Consider the following 21276-nt stretch of genomic DNA (forward strand, 5'->3'; position numbering starts at 1 on the left):
GCATCTACTCAGAAAAAGGGTTGATTTTCCAATAATTCTGAATGTGCATCCAGAAGATCATGTGCATCAATATTATGATGCCAGATTGTTGAAATATTGACCATAGCATCCTGTGTACACAGAAAATTTGCTGTAGTCAAGAAGTGATCTAAGTGTGTATGAATAGAGGAGAATTGTGGGTAGGCTCAAACATTGCGTAATGATACTATAAATACTTAGAATCCCATTCGTTCTGATTTGTATGATCAAAGATTTCTCAGTGACGGCTGGCAGAAAAGGCCAAGAAAACAAATTACCATGTTTGTTTCCATCATCTTAAAACATATACACCATGACTATTTTAAAGTTTGTAAAAGACTGTGAAATATGCATCCTCTGTCAACTTTGATAAAAAAATGTACTGCTGACAAAATGTGAACTTTAACGTATCCAGGGTTATCTGCATTTATGAACATTGAATTAGTGAATGGAACTAGCAGAAATATAAAATATGCATTATGTGAATTCATGTTATGGATAAGGTGTTCTGTTCAACAAAGGTTCTGAAATATTCCTCAGGATTGTTGCTTTCAGTGGCAGCCACTTTGTTTTATGGCAAGCAAATGTGAAAAAAAGAGAAAAGAAAACACTAGTTGGGTTTCTTCAATTTTCACCGTGAGTCTGCAAGTTATTCAGCATCATCAGATGAAAATGTAAGCTGGACTTGTGCATGTAACATCTCACTTTCCATAAGGGACTGGTCAGTTTCTTCGGCCTGGGGGGGGCCGGTGGATTATTTTTTTCCGACGTCAAAAAGTGGCTGACCCCCCTATTCCAAATTTTGAAAACAGGGTGACCCCCCCTATTCCAAATTTCGAAAACAGGGTGACCCCCCCCCTGGGGCGCGACATAGGTAAAATAAAAGGTGGACATAACGTCATAATATATATATATATATATATATATATATATATATATATATATATATATATATATATATATATATATATATATATATATATATATATATATATGTATGTAGTATATATATATATATGTATATGTATGTATTATATTTTACATTTTACATACCGGTATATTTATATTTTAAATAGTCATTCTATGTTTTAATGAAATTGTTGACATGTCAGTTGTAAGATAGGACTTTCAAAGTGTCAATCTTAAAGTTTGAATACAGTACATTTTGAATGAGCTGTATTTTGAATGAGCTGTGAATGTATTTCACACTTTCTATGCTTAACCAGATGTCCTGAACTGTTGTACAGAAATGGATGTCAATCATTAATATCAAAGAGGAAAAAGCAGTGAATCAAAAATTTCGATGGGTGTTAAGACTTGCCAACCATCCAATTAGATTTCCTGAGGAGCCATGGAGAGCTTTTTTAGCCAAATCTGATGTGTAACATTGAAACCATAAAAGCACAGCTAATAATGACAAAAACTGCCTTTTTTAACTGTTATTTTGTTCATAAAAAAGCATCTTTCTACAGAAAACCTGTGAAACAAAGGAAAATAATTGTATCAATGAGAAGGAAAGATATCTTGTCATTTTTCTATCTCTAAAATAAGTCACTGTATCAAATATATATATTGTGAAATATTTGTGCAAGTTGCTAAATTCTCATACTGAATTCTCATAGAGAGAACAGAATTTGTCATCCTTTTCATATGAAATGCAGATTTCATAATGGTACACTTTCACTTAGCAAACATCAACATATCTCTGATTTATTAAAGTATGGCGCCCGAAGGGCGCGTCGAAAAATATGAAACATCCTGATATCTCTGATATATATGCCTGTATATTAAAGTCATGCACCTGAAGGGCATGCTGAAAAATGTCTGATATATTAAAGTAATGCGCTTGAAGAGCACGCTGAAAAATATTGAACATACAGATATCTCTGATGTATGTATGCTTGATATGTTAAAGTTGGGTGTGCTGAAAAATATGACTGATTATTATAGTTACGCGCCCGAAGGGCGCGCCGAAAAATACAACTGAATGATGAAATTTGTGGCTGACACTAGCATTTTAGGCAATGATGAGCCTGTGTCAAAATTCAAAAACACACTGACCCCCCCTATTGGGCATTTCAAAAACATGGTGACCCCCCCTATCACCAAAGTCAAAAACAGGGTGACCCCCCCCATGAATCCACCGGCCCCCCCCAGGCTGAAGAAACTGACCAGTCCATAAATATCTGGAGACCTGCAAATTATGTACCATTAAACTTCAAAGATAGATATCACTTTGCCAATTATGTGCTCCTACAATGGTTCTCACTGAATTGTGTGCTTGTCTTTGTGTGTATCATGTGTATCAGTGAGAAAACTTACTTGGTAGTTACAGCGCTTACAGGCAAGACTTGTCACTTCGATGCCTGGTATACATGTTTTTTTTTACACACACTAAAAGTTTTCATATCATTAACAGGAAGGAACCTAATGACTGGTCTGGTCGTAAAGACATTAATTTGCACAGGTGATAGTAATCTGTCTCAAGGCTTACATGTCAGATATATTTCGGTGTCGGTTTTCTGTTGTGTATCCTGTACAAACAATCCAGTCATTAGGTTCCTTCCTGTTAATGTAAAAAAACATGCATACCAGGCATCGAAGTGGCAAGTCTTGCCTGTATTAAGCCCTGTATGTTTAATATTTACACAAATTGCACTGTCAAAAGTACAGAGAGGATTTGCATGGTACCCCAGAATGAAAGTATAAAATGATTGGTTTTGCCTTGCAATAAGATAAATAAGCTTAATCGTAGGTTTGGTGCAAATAGTGATTTTTCTTGGCATAAGGTAGAAGACTACCCAGGGGATATGCAAAATTAGTCATTGCATAGGATTGCATATATGTAGAATGTCAGAAAACATACTAAGAATATTATCAATTTCATAAAACTTTCGTAAATGATCCACTGAAATGCATTTTATTCAAAAATATAAAACAAATACCATGTTACTGTGCTTGATTTTTACAATCATAATTGTATGTTTTTCTTTGAAAAATCATTGATGCAAAAGTGCTGACTCAGCATTTTTTCACAATTTTTATTACATTAAATAAGGTAGTATCTTTGTTAATGGATGAGTAACTTTATACATGATGTTTATATCGGAAATACTACATGTAGACAATACTTAAAATTCAAGAGTGTAATGAAATAACTATTTTTATCCACCAGGGCAATTGTTTTCTTTGAACAGGTCAAATTTGCAATAAGGTCATATGTAGAGCTCAAATCAGGGGGTAATGGATAATTGAATGTAAATTTTCTCAAAAAGTAGATTGGGAACACCAATTTGACAAGCTACAACGTAAGTGATTTCTAGAATATGACAACATTCTTGGTATTGGGTAGTCCTCTACCTTAAAAGTCTGTACAGGCCACAGTCAAACATTTTCAAAGTTTTTAAATTCATTTCCATCTATGTACTTCTGAAAAAAGTGAGACAACTTATCTAGTCAGTGAACACACTCTGTTTTGTATATTATAAGCATGTTGTTTCTTCCTCTGACTACTTGCTACTAGTATGTAATGTTAAAAACAACTTAGCAACATTTACAACCAACGTGTTTGATATAGACCATTGATATAACAATATCTGGGACAAAGTTGTCGTCAAAATAATCAAGGGAAGGTCTATAAAATGGATCATTTATAATGCACAAAACAAAAGAAGTATTCAGGTTTCATAATTAACTTTTCTTCAGGAATTCCAATATATATATATATATATATATATATATATATATATATATATATATATATATATATATATATATATATATATATATATATATATATATATATAGATAGATAGATAGATAGACAGATATATACAAGTATATGCAAGTATATAATATTGGGAGGGGGGCCATTAAAAAAATCACCAGGAAAATCCTCCAGCCCCCCCCCCCCTAAATTCTGAACACTCCCTTATTATTCATAACACTCTGCTTTGGAGCACTGTAATTTCCAACAAGGACAGCATATCTGTAACCTTTAGCATGTGTTTGTGTATGCGTGTGTGTATTTATATATATTATATATATACACAAACACACTGGTACGTGAGCGTGTCAATTAGGTTTGTAGCTGCTGGGTGTTTGTAGCACGCATCTCAAATTTAAAAGCAGGAATTAATATACATATTTCCCCAAATCTATTTCAATCATATTTTGTTGCAGTATGTTCACTGATTTCTGATTGTTTTTGTATTAAATAGTCATATTGGAAATTTCAGCTATTGAAGAAATCACCACGAGTGTTTGAGTAATATTTACAGAAAAAGTATAAATAGAATTTGTGCTTCAGCCTCAATTTTTTGCGTGGTCTTGATTGGGCATTTTCTAAGTACAATTTATTACATCGACAGGTCTTGATCATTCTCTAGTACTTGTCCACTATATTCAAAATTTAAAATTTGCTGCTCCAAGCTGTGGATTTTTCACTGAGCAAGATAATTTCCAGTTGAAATGCCTTTCAATTCTTTGTAAATACACATTTCAGTTTTGTGAATTTCCCCCTCATGCAGTCATCATTTTGTGTTCGTTTAAATTACTATCAGTTTAAAAAGCTTCTTAGAATTTTCCATTGGAAGCTTTGATAAGACCTATATAGTACTTACGGTACTTCAAAAACGTCAATTTTCTACCAAAGGTGCTGATACATGTTACATTAGCTGTGTATAGTGTCCTTTCAAGATCCTTGAGGGACTTTTGTCATTGGTATGTTGTTAGATGTATGAAGGGCATTTAGTGATGTTAAAATACTCATTGCTTTGGTTGAGTCTGTGCAAGTTACATGTGAGTGTATATATACATGTGGGTGCTTCATTTAATATCAGCTACTGGGTGTGGAGGAGTTCCAACAAAATCTGGACGATTCAACTTCATTTGAGATTTGAACCACCGATTGTGAGGTGGTAACGTCACTAAGAGGTTAATTGTAATGGTTTTGATTGCTGACCTTTTTGCTGGTTGGATACAAACAACATCATCATCATTTATGTCTATGTTGTTCATTGATAAAATTGAGGAACACCAATAAATGTTATTGGAATTGTCGTTTCAATCATATATACATGTACACTCTCATTGGAAATGTATGGGAAGCAACAAATTAAGTGGGCTTAGCTTCCATAGGAGGGATCGATGTACTGTAAGCATGGGCCTGAATGTTACACTTCTTGAATGAAATTGGGAAGGAGTGTACATTCAGCCCTGTTCTCAATATTGTCACCAAAGGACCCTCTGGTATATTCACTCAAATATCACATAGGGGATGCCTGACCATGAAATAACCTGAAATTGTCCATAAAGAGGCTTATATATAATCCCATACTATACCACTGTATGTCTGTACATGTGATGGATCCTGAAAACTTTAACATGAATCAGCATAAGACACAAAAACAATTTTGGATCAAATTTCGATCACTTAGGGAAAATGTCAGATAATTGCAGAATTTCAAAATGTAAAATTTCTTCAGCAAGAATGGGAAACGTCCAATTGATTGCACGCTTTACTATTGCACTTGCTTGGTATTAGCTACAGCTGAAATTTCTGTCATTGTATTTCAAAAGATCAGAACATTCTTGTATGTAACCCATAGGTGTAAACACACATTTGACATCAAAAACATTAAATGTCTCTCTGCTTTTATTCCACCAAGTGCAATGTTAGAACTCCTTGGGAAAAAACCACGCTGGTAACCCCAGTAAACAAGTATCCTAGGGAGTCAACTCATACCATCACTTATTATTTAGAGCCCCTAAGAAAATCCCTTTTAGTTTCCAACCTATACAAAGTCCTGATATGCCAAGTCACAGTCCCTTTGTGGAGGAACTGTGCGAGTTGAACAGGAAATGAATTAACCCTTTGAGAGCTGTAATTTTTTCCCTCCAAAATTTTAGAGCAACATTTGACCTCTTTTTGTGATAATTTTTCTTTAATTTCTTTTTGATAATTTATTACAAACAGACCTCATGTTTCATGTTTCATTGGTTACAGTTTTCGATCAAAATTTTGTAAAATCTGAACAAAAATTCATTGGTTTTATTTTATCAAGGCGGCAGAAATTGACTTTGGCACGCAAGGGGTTAAGAAAACACAACCAATCTGAAATTTCCTTCTTTCTCTGGGTAGTGTCATATAAATACAAATTGAAATTAACTTTGTATAAGGTATGGAATCTAACTTTTCCCATCATAGTGTACTAAACCATGTAAATCAGCTAGGAACTTACTGATCAAACAAAACTCTCAAGAGTTATAAACCATTCCAGGTAATTTACCAAAATGAAAAGCACTAACAGCTTGCTGTAATTAAAAAGAAGCCATTCATAAAATTTTAATGCTTTTTCAAAGACATTGCACAAAACTACTACATTATCTTAAAATTTACAAAATGAAAGATGCGACGGCACATAAGCTTGGAACACCAAAAAAAGTCGACAGAATAAAATAACTGAAAAAATACACTAAAGTGTAATAAATCAGCCAGCACACAATTTACAGCATCACACTTGGAAAAATTCGTGGGTAAAGAGTTCGTTGACACCAAGGTTGCCTTGGAGCTCTATTAAAAGATTCCTCTGCACTCATGTCTGATGGTAAAATTGAACTGCACCACCAAGCTACATGGGATGCGAATAATTGATTGACGGGTATAGTAGCAGAATTCCTTGCCATTTTCTCTCCGCAAAAATACAGCAAATATCATGGGTTAAGCCTCTAGATCTCTATCCATGTGTGATAAAAGAGGCATGTCAGCTGGGTTGGTCGTGGAAAGCATGTGGCATCAAATGCCTTTTTCTATGAGGTACAGTACCCTATTAGAGAAAATCCGGGATTAGCTATGATGAATACATATAGACTAGACTCAAATCCTCTCTATGACATGATTTCAGCTGCTTCTGACTATTTGGCACGATTGAATTTATGCACAAGATAATTTCTTGAGAGGAACAGTTTGTAGCTCTTTTTAATATGTCTATTTATTTTTGAGATTTCATCCCTTGTAACAAGAATGCTATCGCTAATTTTGGAATTACACTTATCTTACATCTGTAAACACAACATCACCATGGGTTCATCGAGGTCTTTTTCAGTGCTGCAGTAGCATATAAGCTATTTATGAAAGATCTGCATAAAGTATGGGATTCTACCGGTACATATTAGCAATTGTTTACCAGGAAGAGAAATGGACAAACAAGATATGAAATCAACATGTTTACTCATAGAGCATCTGGGTACGCATTTCCCTGTCAGTTGCATGATTGTACTAAAAATATTCCTGACAGCAGAATTTGTAAACAAATGTAATATTGATGAAAATGTTGAGTAAACTTCCTAAATAGATAGAGAGTTAGTTGCACTGTTTCCTGTTTGCCAATTTGCGTAAGGCGTTGCGTACACAAACTACCTAGCCACAGGTAATATGAACCCTGAAGATGTTGTGGCATGAAAATCAATATCACTCATGTGTTCTTGTGTTGGAGAAAAATGGACCACTCATCATTTCAAGGCTCAGTCTCATATCACGCTGAAAGTAGGGAAAATAAAATTTCAGTGTTTTTCCCATCTGATTGTGCAGTGACTTTATCTCAGGCTTTGTGTGTTTGAAAATGAGATGAAAGATTTAGAGAAATTTCAGAAAATCTGTCATTGCAAGATAGTGTGACCTCAGAGATAATCTTTCACGATAAAGGATTAACAATTTCCTTGGCAGATCATTAATAAAGATTAAAATAAAACCAAAGTGTTTGATAAGTAGATAGATGCCTTGGATTCATAAAAAAATTATGTTCAACTACGGTATCATGAAAATCTACTGTTTGCGGCAGTTCCACTTTGGCAATGTTTCTATTTGGCAGGTACACTAGACACTGAACTACATGCAAGTTTTGTCATTTTATATAATTGTACATGAAAGACAATGATTGTGATTAGTTAATACATTTGTGCAATATTTGATGATAATCCGGAGACATTTCATTCATCGATAATACTGAATATACACAAAGCTACGACAGTTCAGATAAAAATGCAGCCTCAAGTGATGTTAATGAAAAGGAATATTGTTGGTTTCAAAATACAGTTTGTTATCTGTATAGACCGATTCCTCTGTTGCAGCTTTTTTAGGTAGCGGGAAAACTATAACAGGTCCTTGGCTGGTCTTGGGATTATCAACATAGATAGAAATGTTGAAATTGATCAAATCAAAAACACCTGAAGATGGTGAAAAAACAAAAAGGAAGGAAAGCATTTGAAAAATCAATGTAAATGGTTAATAAAATATTTTGGGGGCAGATATTTGGACTCTTAAACTTTTGCAATGCAATTTTGGTCTACCTCTTCTGCAGACTTATTTTAAAGCTTATGGAAAAATAAAAATTTCACCAGAATAGTTTTTTTTTAAATTAACGGTTTTATTGTTCCGTGTAGAGTTAATACAGGGATAGCAGCCATTTTGAATTAATGTCTCGGTAAATATTGAAAAGAAAATGAAAAAATAAAGACTGTGAGAAACAACTGAGATGTAGATGACCCAAATATTACAAACTTTACTCTTTCAATAACATAATTTTGCCCAAAACATCTGATATGAATAGTACAGGTAGATGGATATACAAGGAATTGGGTGAACAGAATAACTAGCCCAAAATAGAGTGGAATAGCCTACCTGTAACTACAGTGGCAGCATGATCTTTGCCCTTTCCATCTCTGTAAATAGGGTACTCAGAGTCTGCTGTATCGCCTAGGATGTTGAATATCTCTTTCAGATTTCCTGGTATGGGTAAATTGCCTGCTCTTGCACTTCTATGCTGTGTGCTGGTGTCGTTGTATTGTGAAACGTTGGTATGTTGATACCTGAGTGACAGATAGTTCAAAGTAAATGAAATGAGCAGGAATTGGTTCCCAAATAATAATCACTACAGTAGAGTCCAATAGGGCACAACCGCAGTTTCAGTGAAATCAAGGAGTGCTTTATTATTTTTCTACCCCGCTTTAACTATGTTCATGTCATTTACTAATGATCTATTGACCTTGACAAATGCAGTACACAAACATTTAGTTTTATCTCCTGAAGGCCATGAAAAAAAATTCAAAGAAGTAGTACACATTACGTTGCACATAAGATAACCATACTCAAGTAGAGTGCCTTAAGTAGACTCACTGTCAGAGAAGTCACCCTTAGAAATAGAGACGGCAAAGATATGAATGGTGAAACAAACTTGAAAACAAAGTTTGTCTTCAAGGTAGTTTGGAAAAAAATAGGAGAGGAATTCCCTCATTGGGTATATAATGTCAAGCCATCTTGAAAATACTAAGTGCTGAACGGTTCCTGCCATAGGTGAGAAAAAGTGTACCGGTAGATTATCCCCATGAGGATAAACAAATTCACAAGCAGAACATAGAATAATATATATATACATGAAAGAAAGTACAATGTGGTTTTTTGCCAGTTTAGGGTAGAGCATTAAGCCACTGTGAGATTATTTTTTAATGAAGGTTGTTCACTTAAAAGTACACGGTCACCATAAATTTGCATATTCCATATATGGTAAAGGGAGCGGGGCTTAACGTACAACCTCGTAACACCTGTAGCTGTCAGTCCTCCATACTGATACGTCAAAGATCATGCAGACGCACGCTGCTAAGCAGGCCATGGCTGGTCATGTGGGGGCGCCCTTTTTAAAAAGCGGCCACCCGTATAAAATCTGTGATTGGCTAATAAAAAACAGGTGACCGAATACCTTTAAGACCTGTGTCAAGTATCAAATTTATCCAATGAACTCAAGATAACATGTTGCATGTTGTAAGAGAAACCAACTCAAAAGAAATCCAGCCACATAACTTTTTTTTGAGAATGAACAAAAATGATTGTTGTTGTTGATTATCTCAGATAAGCTCGATTTTAAAACAGTTCTGGCATATTAATGCAGAATTTAATTCTCTTTCTCCTACATTGTATTTATTTCTATGGTTTATCTATGGAGCCTGGTAGAAAGAGGGTTAATAGGCAATGCAATGAGGGCTTACATGGAAAAGTTAAGATATTAATGTGTAGGTGTAGAAGAGAAACTCAGAGAAACTAACATGTTAAAATGGTAGAAGTGACCGTCATCTTTATTGTTGGCCAGTGGTATTGTAAAGTTGCTGTAGTCTTGTGAGCCAGGACCAACTTCTACATTGTACAGCATCTGGTTACCTGGTATCATCATGCTGTTTCCAAAATTGATACTGTGAAAAAAAGAAACAGACACTCATAATGAACTGGAATTTTATCATTTGATATGTGTATAACCTTGTCTGGAACATTGTTGATATTATAGACTAGCAAAGGAGTCAGAGTTTAAACTTGACAGCTCCTCGACTTGTAACTTCAGCTCAGTTGCTCAACTAAGCAGAACGTGCGCCTCGGAGACAGATACTGACTCTCAAACTTGTTCAATTATTTCCTGATCTACCACTTGTGGGGGTTCATTTTAAAGCTCTCGGTGTAAGAAAACTTTTCACTGGCTTAGTTTTTCAAAAATCGAAAATTCTATTTTTTCTTCATAGAGTTAACACAGGGATGGTGGCCATTTTGAATTTAAAATACTGGTAAATCTTGAGTAATTTGTTTCTCTAGTACCAAAATTTGCACTGAGACCCCCTATTTTTATTCTTGATTTTGAAAGAAAATGATTGAAATATTCTTTGAGGAAAATTTGAGCAAAAGTTTAAGTCTTTCACTTTTGAGGCGCATTCTACCTTAAGGCAAAATGCACGTCAGGGAGTCTCAGTGACATGTATTTTGACTCTCAAATGGTTGCAATACTTTACCAACTTGCTACCTGTGAGGGCGCATTTTGAAGTCTCTAGAGTGAATTAAGTTTTCATTAACCTGGTTCACACAGGCAAATTTGGTCCTACATAGCCCCAGACCAAATACTAACTTTAAATTAGTTTTGTTCAGACATGATTACAAAAAAAAAAAATATGTTGACACAATTTCAGCCACAGTCCCTCCACATTATGGTGCTTTAGCTCTAGGTGACCTCTGACTTTTCAAAGTTCAAAATGGCGGGCTTGGATAACATCACAATGTTTGTACTGTACACGGTGTTTTTAACAATGTTATTAACACATGCGTCTTTCACTGAGTTGTACAAGCGCACTGTGAATTGGGCGACATGGTCTCGTTTGCAGAGCTAAACTTTGTGAAAATTGAAAAATAGTAGCCATTTTGAATTTCAAACATTTGGTAAAGTTTATGACATTTGCTTCAAATCTACGCAAATTTGCAAAGTGACACATGATTTTTATTCTTCAATATGAATCACATAACCTAGCTATGGAACCAACAACATTGTCGTCACAAAGTGATGGGCAAAACAGCATAGCAGCTTCCAGCACAGGCTTGTTGTGGTATGTTTATAGAACTGCAGGTGCAAGGTATTGATTAAAAATGTCACTCTGCAGTGGCTTACATCCCTTCGTCCTAAAGCTGGAGGAGATATCAACTGATTTAAAAGATTTCCCAAATCTAAAATTTCCTGACATTTCAAACTACATATGCCTCGTCATGGTGTATTTGTCTGCATGTGCTCATGTTGCTCGTCTGGAAATTTGAGTAGGCACATGACAGGGTATGACATCATTTGAGAGAAAAGAACTGATTTTGAAAGAGTTCGGTTTAAAATTTCCTGAAGGCCACTTTCAGCTAGCAAAAATTTAAATCTGTCAGTTTTGAGGCATGCAATACTTGCAAAGAAAAAACACTTTCTGATATAACAGAGTAGGGGATAAGTTTTTTAGCTTTATTCTGAGCATTCAATTTCATCCTATTATTGTATTCATTTATGCACGGTATTATGACAGAGTCCCATGGTAAGACAGTGTAAGCATGACCCTGATTGCGAATACCCCAAGTACACGTATGTCACACTTGCACTGTCTTGCCATGGGGGTTCCGTCATATTGTATATTCACAGAGCAAAGAGCTATTCATTGTCTTTACAAACATGGTAGAAATATAAACAACAAAGGATCACAGATGAACAGTTGACCTGGTGTGATCGTGAGGTAAAGAAATATGGAATAACGCTGCATGCAGTCAAAAAATATCAAAACTTTCCGCAATGTGATTTCCTCGCTTTGATAAAAATCTATGGTAATTATCTTTGTCACAGCTATAGTAGCTATCATCTTTGAAAAAGTGAAGTATAATAAGCCATAAAGCTTGCAGACAACCATTAATAGCTTGTTTATGAGATACTAATTGTTTACAAACAAGAGTACTCTGGGTTGAAAGTGCACAATACCATAAGATTGTTTTTGGTATTGCAATAACCGATGGTAAGCACACACTCCGATACAAGTACATTGTGGTACATATGTGAGAATGTTATTTATGTTGAAAATATCCTGATAACTCATTTTCAAGTATGAAAGAGCTTTAAAAGTAAGACAAGCGACCTAGCGGCCGATATAGCTCCGCTGTGTTTATGTAGAGAGTAACTATTTTTGACACATGTTGATGAAGAAGGTGGAAATCTTTGATAGCTCAATGCAATGGCCAGAAAAAAGTGGCTTAAATAAGCTGCAAAAATACACAATTTCATCATACTTTGAATACATCACATCGGATCATCCCTAAGAACATGTCAACCAAAGCTATCCGATGAGTAGTTTTTTGAGAATGAAATTTTCTGACCAAAAATGGCAACATTGCCCCAAAAATACAAAATTACAGATTTCATCAGAAATTCAATATATTACTTAGCTCATCTGTAGAAACCTGTATACCAAATTTCAAAGCTATCAGAACAGTACTTTTTGAGAAACACACTTTTTGACCAAAATGGCAAAAATTGCCCCAAAATTACAAAATTACTGATTTCATCATAATTTCAATAAATATCATTAAGGTGATCTGTAGGAACCTGTATACCAAATTGCAAAGCTATCAGATGAGTAGTTTTGGAAATACACATTTTTTGACCAAAAATGGAAAAAATTAACCCAAAATTACAAAATTGCAGATTTCATCATAATTTCAATAAATATCATTAAGTTTATCTGTAGGAACCTGTATACCAAATTTCAAAGCTATCAGATGAGCAGTTTTGGAAATAAACATTTTTTGACCAAAAATGGCATAAATTGCCCCAAAAATACAAAATTACAGATTTCATCAGAAATTCAATATATATTACTAAGTTCATCTATAGAAACCTGTATACCAAATTTCAAAACTATCAGACCAGTACTTTTTGAAAAAAACATTTTTTGACCAAAAATGGCAAAAATTGTCTTAAAAATGCAAATTTGCATATTTCTGCACAATTTGAACAAATCTGAAATAGATCATCCCTAGGGACATATGTACCAAATATCAAAGCTATCTGACCAGCAGTTTTGAAGAAGAAGATTTTTAAAGATTTTTTTACCAAAAATGACAAAAATTGCCTTTAAAATACAAATATGCAAATTTCACCACGATTTGAACAAATCTGACTGTAGTCACCCTAAGTAAACTGCATATTAAATTTAAAAGCAATCAGACGAGCGGTTTCAGAGAAGTAGATTTTTTTACCAAAAACAGCAGAAAATGCCCCAAAAATACAAATATGCAAATATCACCACAATTTGAACAAACTGAAGTGAGGTCACCCCAAGTGAACTGCATATAAAATTTCAAAGCAATTGGACTTGCGGTTTCAGAGGAGAAGGCAATTGTTGACGGACGACAGACGACGACGGACGACGACGGACGACGACGGAAAATCAACCTATTTGATAAGCTCCGCGTCGCTGACAGCGGAGCTAAAAAACTACACCATAGACATATAAGTTTTCTATATGTCTTGGAGAAATGCAATTGCTTGAAGAAATATCGTCTTTTGTTACTAAGTAAAATCAACTAAATAATACTGGTAAAGAACTTAATACCACCTGATTTATGAATATTCCTGTTCTAGACATTGTGGCTGCGAATTAAAACGTGACGGGCCAAAACTTTTACATGTCATGTAGTATGCATCAAAAACGGCAGGATCAAAAAGTGATGAAAGATACTGATGGCTACTGAGACAACCAAAATATTTTCTATTTCACACAATGATCTGTAGGCGACTTACTTGAAACCTGATGATGATGAGTACTTGTTGATAATTTGAAAGACTTCATCGACAGATTTGGCACCCAGTAGCATACGATTGGTGATGTACCGTGCTGTGTACAAATGCAAAACAAAAGATTGAGATTCATATTAGAATTCTAACATTTCCTCCATACTAGCTCCTGGACATCTTGATGATGCAGAGCCAGTATTCATTCTTAGCAGATAATTCAACAGATAATTCAATGTAAGCTCTACAGTAACCTTTCACTCAGAGACAGATATTTGGACTCTAAAACTTTTACAATATTCTTGTGGCCTACAACTTTCGGGGGCTTATTTTGAGGCTTATGGAGTAAAAAAGTTTAATTTGCTTAATTTTGAGAAAATCTTGAATTTCATATTCTCCCATAGAGATAACACAGGAATGGCTACCATTTCTGATTTAAAATTTCAGAAAATACTGTATTCAGGTAAGTTATTCTCTAATAATAAAATTTACATAGCAAGTTGCAATTTTCATCCTTGATTTTAAACAGAGTGGTTTAAAGTTTGTTGATGAAAGTTTTGAGCAAAAGTTTAAGTCTTTCATTTTGAGGTGCAAACTACCTTAAAATTGAAAATGAAAGGAAATCTGAAAGCTGTTATGAAAAGTAAAGAAACCAAACAGAAGTTTGAAATTAGTAAAAGTACAGATATGTTAAACACAGGCAAGCCAGCATTGTTTCACAGAGACTTAGAATTAACTTAATGATAAAGAATACATGTTGAAGTCGTATTAAACAGAGATTTGTAGTCAGATGAATAATTAATATCATCACTTTTATTAGAAAAGAACTGCATAAGGTACTCTGACAAAGGATCTTGACAGAACTTATATTGAAAGAAATTATGATTTGGTGATTCACAAAATACACTTTTCTTTTATTTCAGAGCACAGCTTCAAAATACCCAATACTTTCTATATTTAATTTGCAATGTGTGAAAGCCTCTTTAACAAAATACATACGTATTGCTGCTTCCACAACATTAACTGGGAAGACAGCATTAATGCTGAAGATCATTCCTGCAGAATTGAATCCAAAAGCGTTCCCTGGAAGTATTCCAGGATAGGAAAAAGCGGTGAACTTTTCTTCCGGATAGTGGCCAGTAGGATCAATGATGTGAGCGTCAATGATGTAACCATAGTCCTTTATCAATGGGTCTGCATCTTCATTGTGGGCTTGAATTGTCTGTGGTGTTGTGAAAAAATGATTGAAATGGATAAACCCCTCCGTCAATGCTGACTGTGTCATGGAAAACAACCAATTGCACAAACATTAAAAAGTTTAGGTCTTCAGGTGCAAATAAGAGTTTTTCCACTCAGAAATAATTATCCTATCAGTATATTGATGGCGCAAATACAGTGATCTAATTGGTCGAGACGTGAAAAGAACTGTGGTATATGCGCGATATACCGCTGTTGGCATATGGGCTAGCTCTCAGCTTGAGCAAAAATCCTTTTCTGACTTTCCATTATGCCATAAAAGCAATAAATCACACCCAGCGATAGTACCGGTATACCACGAGATTTTGACCAGTTCACTTCATATATGCACTCGCTACTGCTCATGAATATATGTCGTGAACTGGTCAAAATCTCGTGGAATATCGCGACTGGGTGTGCTTTATTGCTTCAATATTATATCGGTGCACAGGGACACAATGTATTATTTTGATTGGTCATGTTGGCTGTGCTAGATAGTGATATATGGGCACTCAACTAGCATACAAGGTCAAGGCCAAAACATGGGATATTCAGATGCCAGGAAAATTGTGTTTGAACAAATTAAAATATGGGGATATCTTAATAAGCAGAGTACCAATTCACTAAATCTTATTGTGATTATACAGCTGCCCTCCATGGAACATTTGGTATACACTTTGCCCAATAAGAGTTGTCAGTGTTACATCTGCTTAACTTTCACTGTAATAAACATTATTTTCACTGGTTACAATGCTTAGTCTTGAGATCTGAATTTTTCATTTAACATGCATTTCTAACTAAATTCTAAATCTGCTTTCCCCTCTTTGCGCACTCAAATGATAGAGAAACCCACTTTAAAGATCCAGAAACATTACTTTGATATTCACATCTAAGATAATAGCGACAATCCCTTCCTTCTGTAGGTATACAGTCAATTTGGTTACAGTTTGCTCTTGTACATGTACATGTACATTGTAGCATTTGTACAGCAGTGTATGCTGTATAGTGTAATACCGCCTGAGGAGGAGTATTGTAGCTCAATTTACTGACAAGCTATCAGTGATTCTACATGACAATGTAGCATATTTGTTGGCTACTGTTGATTTCAGCAAACTCAAAGTTGCTATCTAGATTAATTATACATTTTGCTTCACACATTTGAAATGCAACTAACCTGGCACTGGCATTAAAGTTGGATCCATGTTACCAACATGGGTAAATGGTATCAAGGCAAGGCAAGAGATGTATGATAGAGGTGTACACGAAAGCTACAAATAACAGTTTTTCATGCTTACCCATTGGACTGAAGTCTTCTGATCGACAAAGTTGAGAGCAATATCTGTACAGGAGGGTTCAGGCAACTTTCTTTTAAGCAATTGAATTTCTGTCCGTATTTCTAGAAGAAAGACCTGAAATATTTGAAAAATGGTCAAATATTTACAGTATAAAAATCAGGACCTTTACTTCAATCATAAACCTATATCTAATGGAGGTTATAAAATTCAATTGGAGAATTTCTGAATAATGGTAGATCTGTATGCTTATTTATCTGTCAGAATCACATACTAGATATGCATAAAATGCAGCTTATTTCAATACTTTTCTAATTTTTTTCATGTTTTGACTAACATGCTTGAGATTGTAAATGCAGTTCTGTTGGATGGGTACTATTACAACGTTTCATTTAAACACTATCTACAAGATATTTTATACAAGTTGACTCCTGGGAAACCTTATTTTTGTCACAAGGAGAGACCTAGATTTAACCTTGTGAATATCCATGTTTACTTACATGATAGAATGGTTGTCCAGCACCGTCTGCAATGCCCTGTAATTCATCAATTAACTGTGGAAATGTTGAGTTGGTCACGTTTAAAAACCCATCGTAGACATCCCTGCCTTTTGCAGTATGGTAGTATGGAAGCAGAACATCATGAAGGACAGTGTACTTGCCATAGAAGTCTCCTATACGGCTTTTGAAAGTTGAGCCCTTGGAGAATGTCAAAGCAAAGAAGACAGAAACATTATTGTGACAGTGGTGGTGTCTGGTTTTCAGTTTCCTGGTGTACAATTTACACTATGGGTCAAAATCAGGACAAAATATGACTGTGTTCTTATGGTATATATTGAGTAGGTAGAACATTTCACGTCCTTTTTATTCCTGGGTAGAACCATGCATATTGGCCACCATCACTGACAAGGAGTGTGCCCTCTAAGCATAATTTTTGAGTCATGACTCAAAAATATTCTCTGTGACGCAAGAAAATTTTCAGCTGAATAGGAAATAATACATGGTGACTCTAGAAAATAACCAAGTTTTTAAATTGACTCAAAAGTTTTTGAAATCTTGTTAGTTAGAGGGCACACTACTGACAAGGAGAAATTTCCTTGTCTTTGAATTGGCCCAGATGGTCACATCAGTACATATTTTTACACCATCCTCCATGGAACTTGCACGTTTTGGAACCCAGTGCACATCTGATTTGTAAATATGATCAGATTTAATGAAAGATCATTTGACCTGAAATAATATTTTGCGGCAGCACTACTTACAATGTCATGTCCAACTTCATAATGGGTACCTTTGGTGTATATTACTGGAAGGCTCAGGCCTTTGATGTTACATGTACACCAACACACACAAATTAATAGTGCTAAAATCCTCTGGAGTCTCATCTTTGGTGGGCTTCAAGGTTGTAGATTATTAGGGCATCAGCATATGGTTACCATGGCAACACCTTAGGATGAAGGGCACCGGTAAATTGTTAAGGAAGGTATTCATCTGTATGGCATGACGGCATAATTAACATGGAAATATATGGAACACTGCTCATTTGATGTTAATTTTATCACTTAGGCATTCCCAACGGGACAGTGTGCCAGTATACATTAAGAAAGGCACCTAAAACAAAACCTACGGTAGCACAGATAACATGTATATTGATCTTATACAGTGTTCAACACTGACCGTAGTGAAACTGGAATTTATTTACCCTTACACACTAAAGAAGACAATGGGGATGTGCCATATTTATCACATGATGATTAAGTGCAATAAACAATTATTTTGTGGTGAAAGTAAATTTCATTGCTACAAGTTCAAATCTACAGATAGTTTAAAATGGAATATTTTAACGTCTATAAATTACTGCGTGACCTTTTGGTTTTTGTGATTTGCGCGGGGATTTACGCCATGGGTAACCTTAATTACCCCAGTTCTGATAATTTGATCATTTTCACAATAATAAGAACATATACGTAATTGGTATCACCTTAACCCCCTTAAAAAACTGGACTCCACAATAAAATTTATAGCAATTAGTTTTCCTCAGATATGGAATGCTGACTAAAAGTATTGGCTTTTTATTAATATTAACACCTTTTGTATGATATATTATGACAATTGAAATTGACCCTTTGCATGTTGTTGACAGCCAAAATTTGATGACTGCTAGATTTAATAGATTAGATTTCCCTTACAGAAAATTACATTTGCTTGGAAGTCATTTCATGAAAGTGCCACAAACAGTATGTTTTAGTATTTTCAATTATCGGCTCCATATGTGTCAGCTTATAAAGACTGACCGAAGTTAACCGACCCCTCTATTTCAAATCGAGAGACGGTACATATCATAACCCCTAACCCAAGGCCCGCCTTACCCAAAAGAACCGCAACAATGAAAACCTCCATGTAATATCTTTCTGCGCAATTGATACCAATCCACAGCATGATACTTCATCGATGTTTTGTTCATATACCTTCTCCTACGGACTCATCGGCCGAGTGAGCATCGACAAGATCAACCGAGAGTTTATACGCATGCCCTTTGCCCTGCCTTGATACACACTTGAGTGGAACCGAACATGGTGGGGACAGAAATGATAGAAAAAACCTGACTCACCAGTTCAGTACTTACAGGTTTTGAGGAGGGGCATGTTGCGGTTGTCTTTCCTACGGAACGATGGTCTTAGACCAGAAACCGCCCAAATGCACGTGATTTCACTTTCCTGTCGAGTTTCCCCTGATGACAGCTGTACCGATCATGTGACAGACGTCTGATTACCTCCATGCTACGAGGTGACGAGGTTACGCGTGTCATTCGCTGATCAATGACCTCGATACACTGGTTTGTTAGAGGGCGCTCTCAATTTGGCTGCAAGTGTACAGGTTTCAAAATCAGAAGACAATTTTAGACACAAAATACATAATGTATTATTTAATGATAATAAATTAAGGGCATACCGTTTATTCAAAACACACCAACACTATGAAACTTACTTAGATATTGTGAAAAATCCACGCACAAGCTGGGCTTCTTTAACACAATTATAGAGACAGGTAGACATCGTAGAATTCGAATGGGAGCAGGAGCGCCTCTGCCCATGTTGCAAGAGTAAAAAAATAGAAGACGAGATACACTTTCTACTCCAATGCTCATTATATAACAAAGAAAGAATACAAATCCTGCTTTTAAAAGACAAGAAACAAAGTTTAACTGAAGCATTTTGAAATAAAGTGTCACGTACATGTTTCACGTTGAAAAAGCATACAAGTTTTTACAATTACAAATTTATGTCTTTTCGTGGTCTTTGTCTCCGTATTTTCTGGACATTCTGTTCTCGATGAACGCGAAGGCAGTATTGCGTTCTCGTGCAAAGTCGCACTTCAAAAACATTAGACGAAACTCCGGACCTTATGCGATTTTGACGCACACCTCCCCCCCCCTACACGAAAGAATTACGTTTGTCGTGCGTCAGCTTTTATTATCGATGGCCCCTAAAGCTGTTGCCCTAAAGAGGCGCGTGGTTTACGATGTTCCCGCCGAAACCCGACGCCCAGTATGTCTATCCACGGTCCCTCCACAAAATCGATTCTTTTATCAGCTTATGCATCTTCTGTTCCTAACTCAAGCAGATCTTCACTCATGCCAAAGTTTCGAGAAACTCCCTGATTTTACACATCAAGTTGGAAAGAGCATTCACATATCGACTTTTCTACAATATGGCATATAGGGCCTAAGCTTATGTTAATTTAACGAAAACTTTTTTCCGTATTTTTCGTGCTTCAATCAATTTCATCATCAAAAAAGCGTACCTACTTTCCCCATGACACTAACTGACATCCTGAAAAGCTGTCAAAATTGTAACATAACTAATCGATTTTTTGCTCAACAATTTTATAGTTGCTGAAGTTCAAGACCAAATGTAAAACCAAACATAGATACAATTAGTCGAGTGGATTCTAAGAAATATGTTCAGCTCTGAAATGACAATGTTTAAGGCATGTTTAAGATAAGTTGTATTTTCGTCATCACTTGAATAATCTGAAGAAGCATATCGAAACCTGTAAACCAAAGAGCGAAGCAATCCCGCCAGATATTTTTACCAGAGCGACACAAAAATAACACCCTTAGGATTCTAAAAAACAACTTTTGAACAATCAGACGGTACCATAGTTTCTCAGAGTTATGCTACCAAAATATGTCAAAATATCCTTAACCCGACTTATCAATATTTATCGTAATTTAAAAAAAAATTAAAAGGCTTTTCCATGGTCACGTGATACTCCAATCGCAGTTGGCAGCTTTCTGAATATCAAATTGGTTTGTGAGACGATTTTAACCGTTACGGTACTCGTGTAATGACTGCACGAGCCATCGTTTATCACAATTTGAGACAAGACTATTGGATCATTCACGGTAGTGGACCAATACAGCAATCATCAAAGCATGATAACAGACGCTTTCAGAAGACGCTGACCACCTGCGTATTTATGCGCTGCAATGGGCCGTTGGTTTAAACTTCGTTAAGTCGGCCCTTTTTATAAATAAAGCTAGTCATCACACGTTTGCATTACTTTTCATGTGAAATGCTCTGACCTGGATGACCGCAATACGATCGTACG

The 21276-nt window shown here is 35.5% G+C and overlaps 1 protein-coding gene across 3 annotated transcripts; it reads right to left on the reverse strand.

Moving 5' to 3' along the window:
* Positions 1-6334: 6334 nt before the first annotated feature.
* Positions 6335-19466, reverse strand: LOC139147303 (beta-alanyl-dopamine/carcinine hydrolase-like). 3 transcript variants are annotated; one of them, XM_070718351.1, is made up of 9 exons: positions 19289-19466; positions 17925-18109; positions 17164-17361; positions 16667-16780; positions 15135-15357; positions 14145-14238; positions 10117-10260; positions 8699-8886; positions 6335-8244 (listed from the first exon to the last, which is right to left on the reverse strand). In XM_070718351.1, exons 2-9 carry the CDS (start codon positions 18045-18047, stop codon positions 8078-8080), a joined length of 1251 nt encoding a protein of 416 aa, XP_070574452.1. In that variant the 5' UTR covers positions 18048-18109; positions 19289-19466; the 3' UTR covers positions 6335-8077. The 3 variants fall into 3 exon arrangements, with proteins under 3 accessions (XP_070574452.1, XP_070574451.1, XP_070574453.1); XM_070718350.1 differs by having other exon boundaries at positions 19274-19466; XM_070718352.1 differs by having other exon boundaries at positions 19032-19373.
* Between the last annotated feature and the right edge of the window lie 1810 nt (positions 19467-21276).

This window comes from Ptychodera flava, chromosome 13 (genome assembly GCF_041260155.1).
Source record: "Ptychodera flava strain L36383 chromosome 13, AS_Pfla_20210202, whole genome shotgun sequence".
Taxonomy (NCBI): Eukaryota; Metazoa; Hemichordata; class Enteropneusta; family Ptychoderidae; genus Ptychodera; species Ptychodera flava.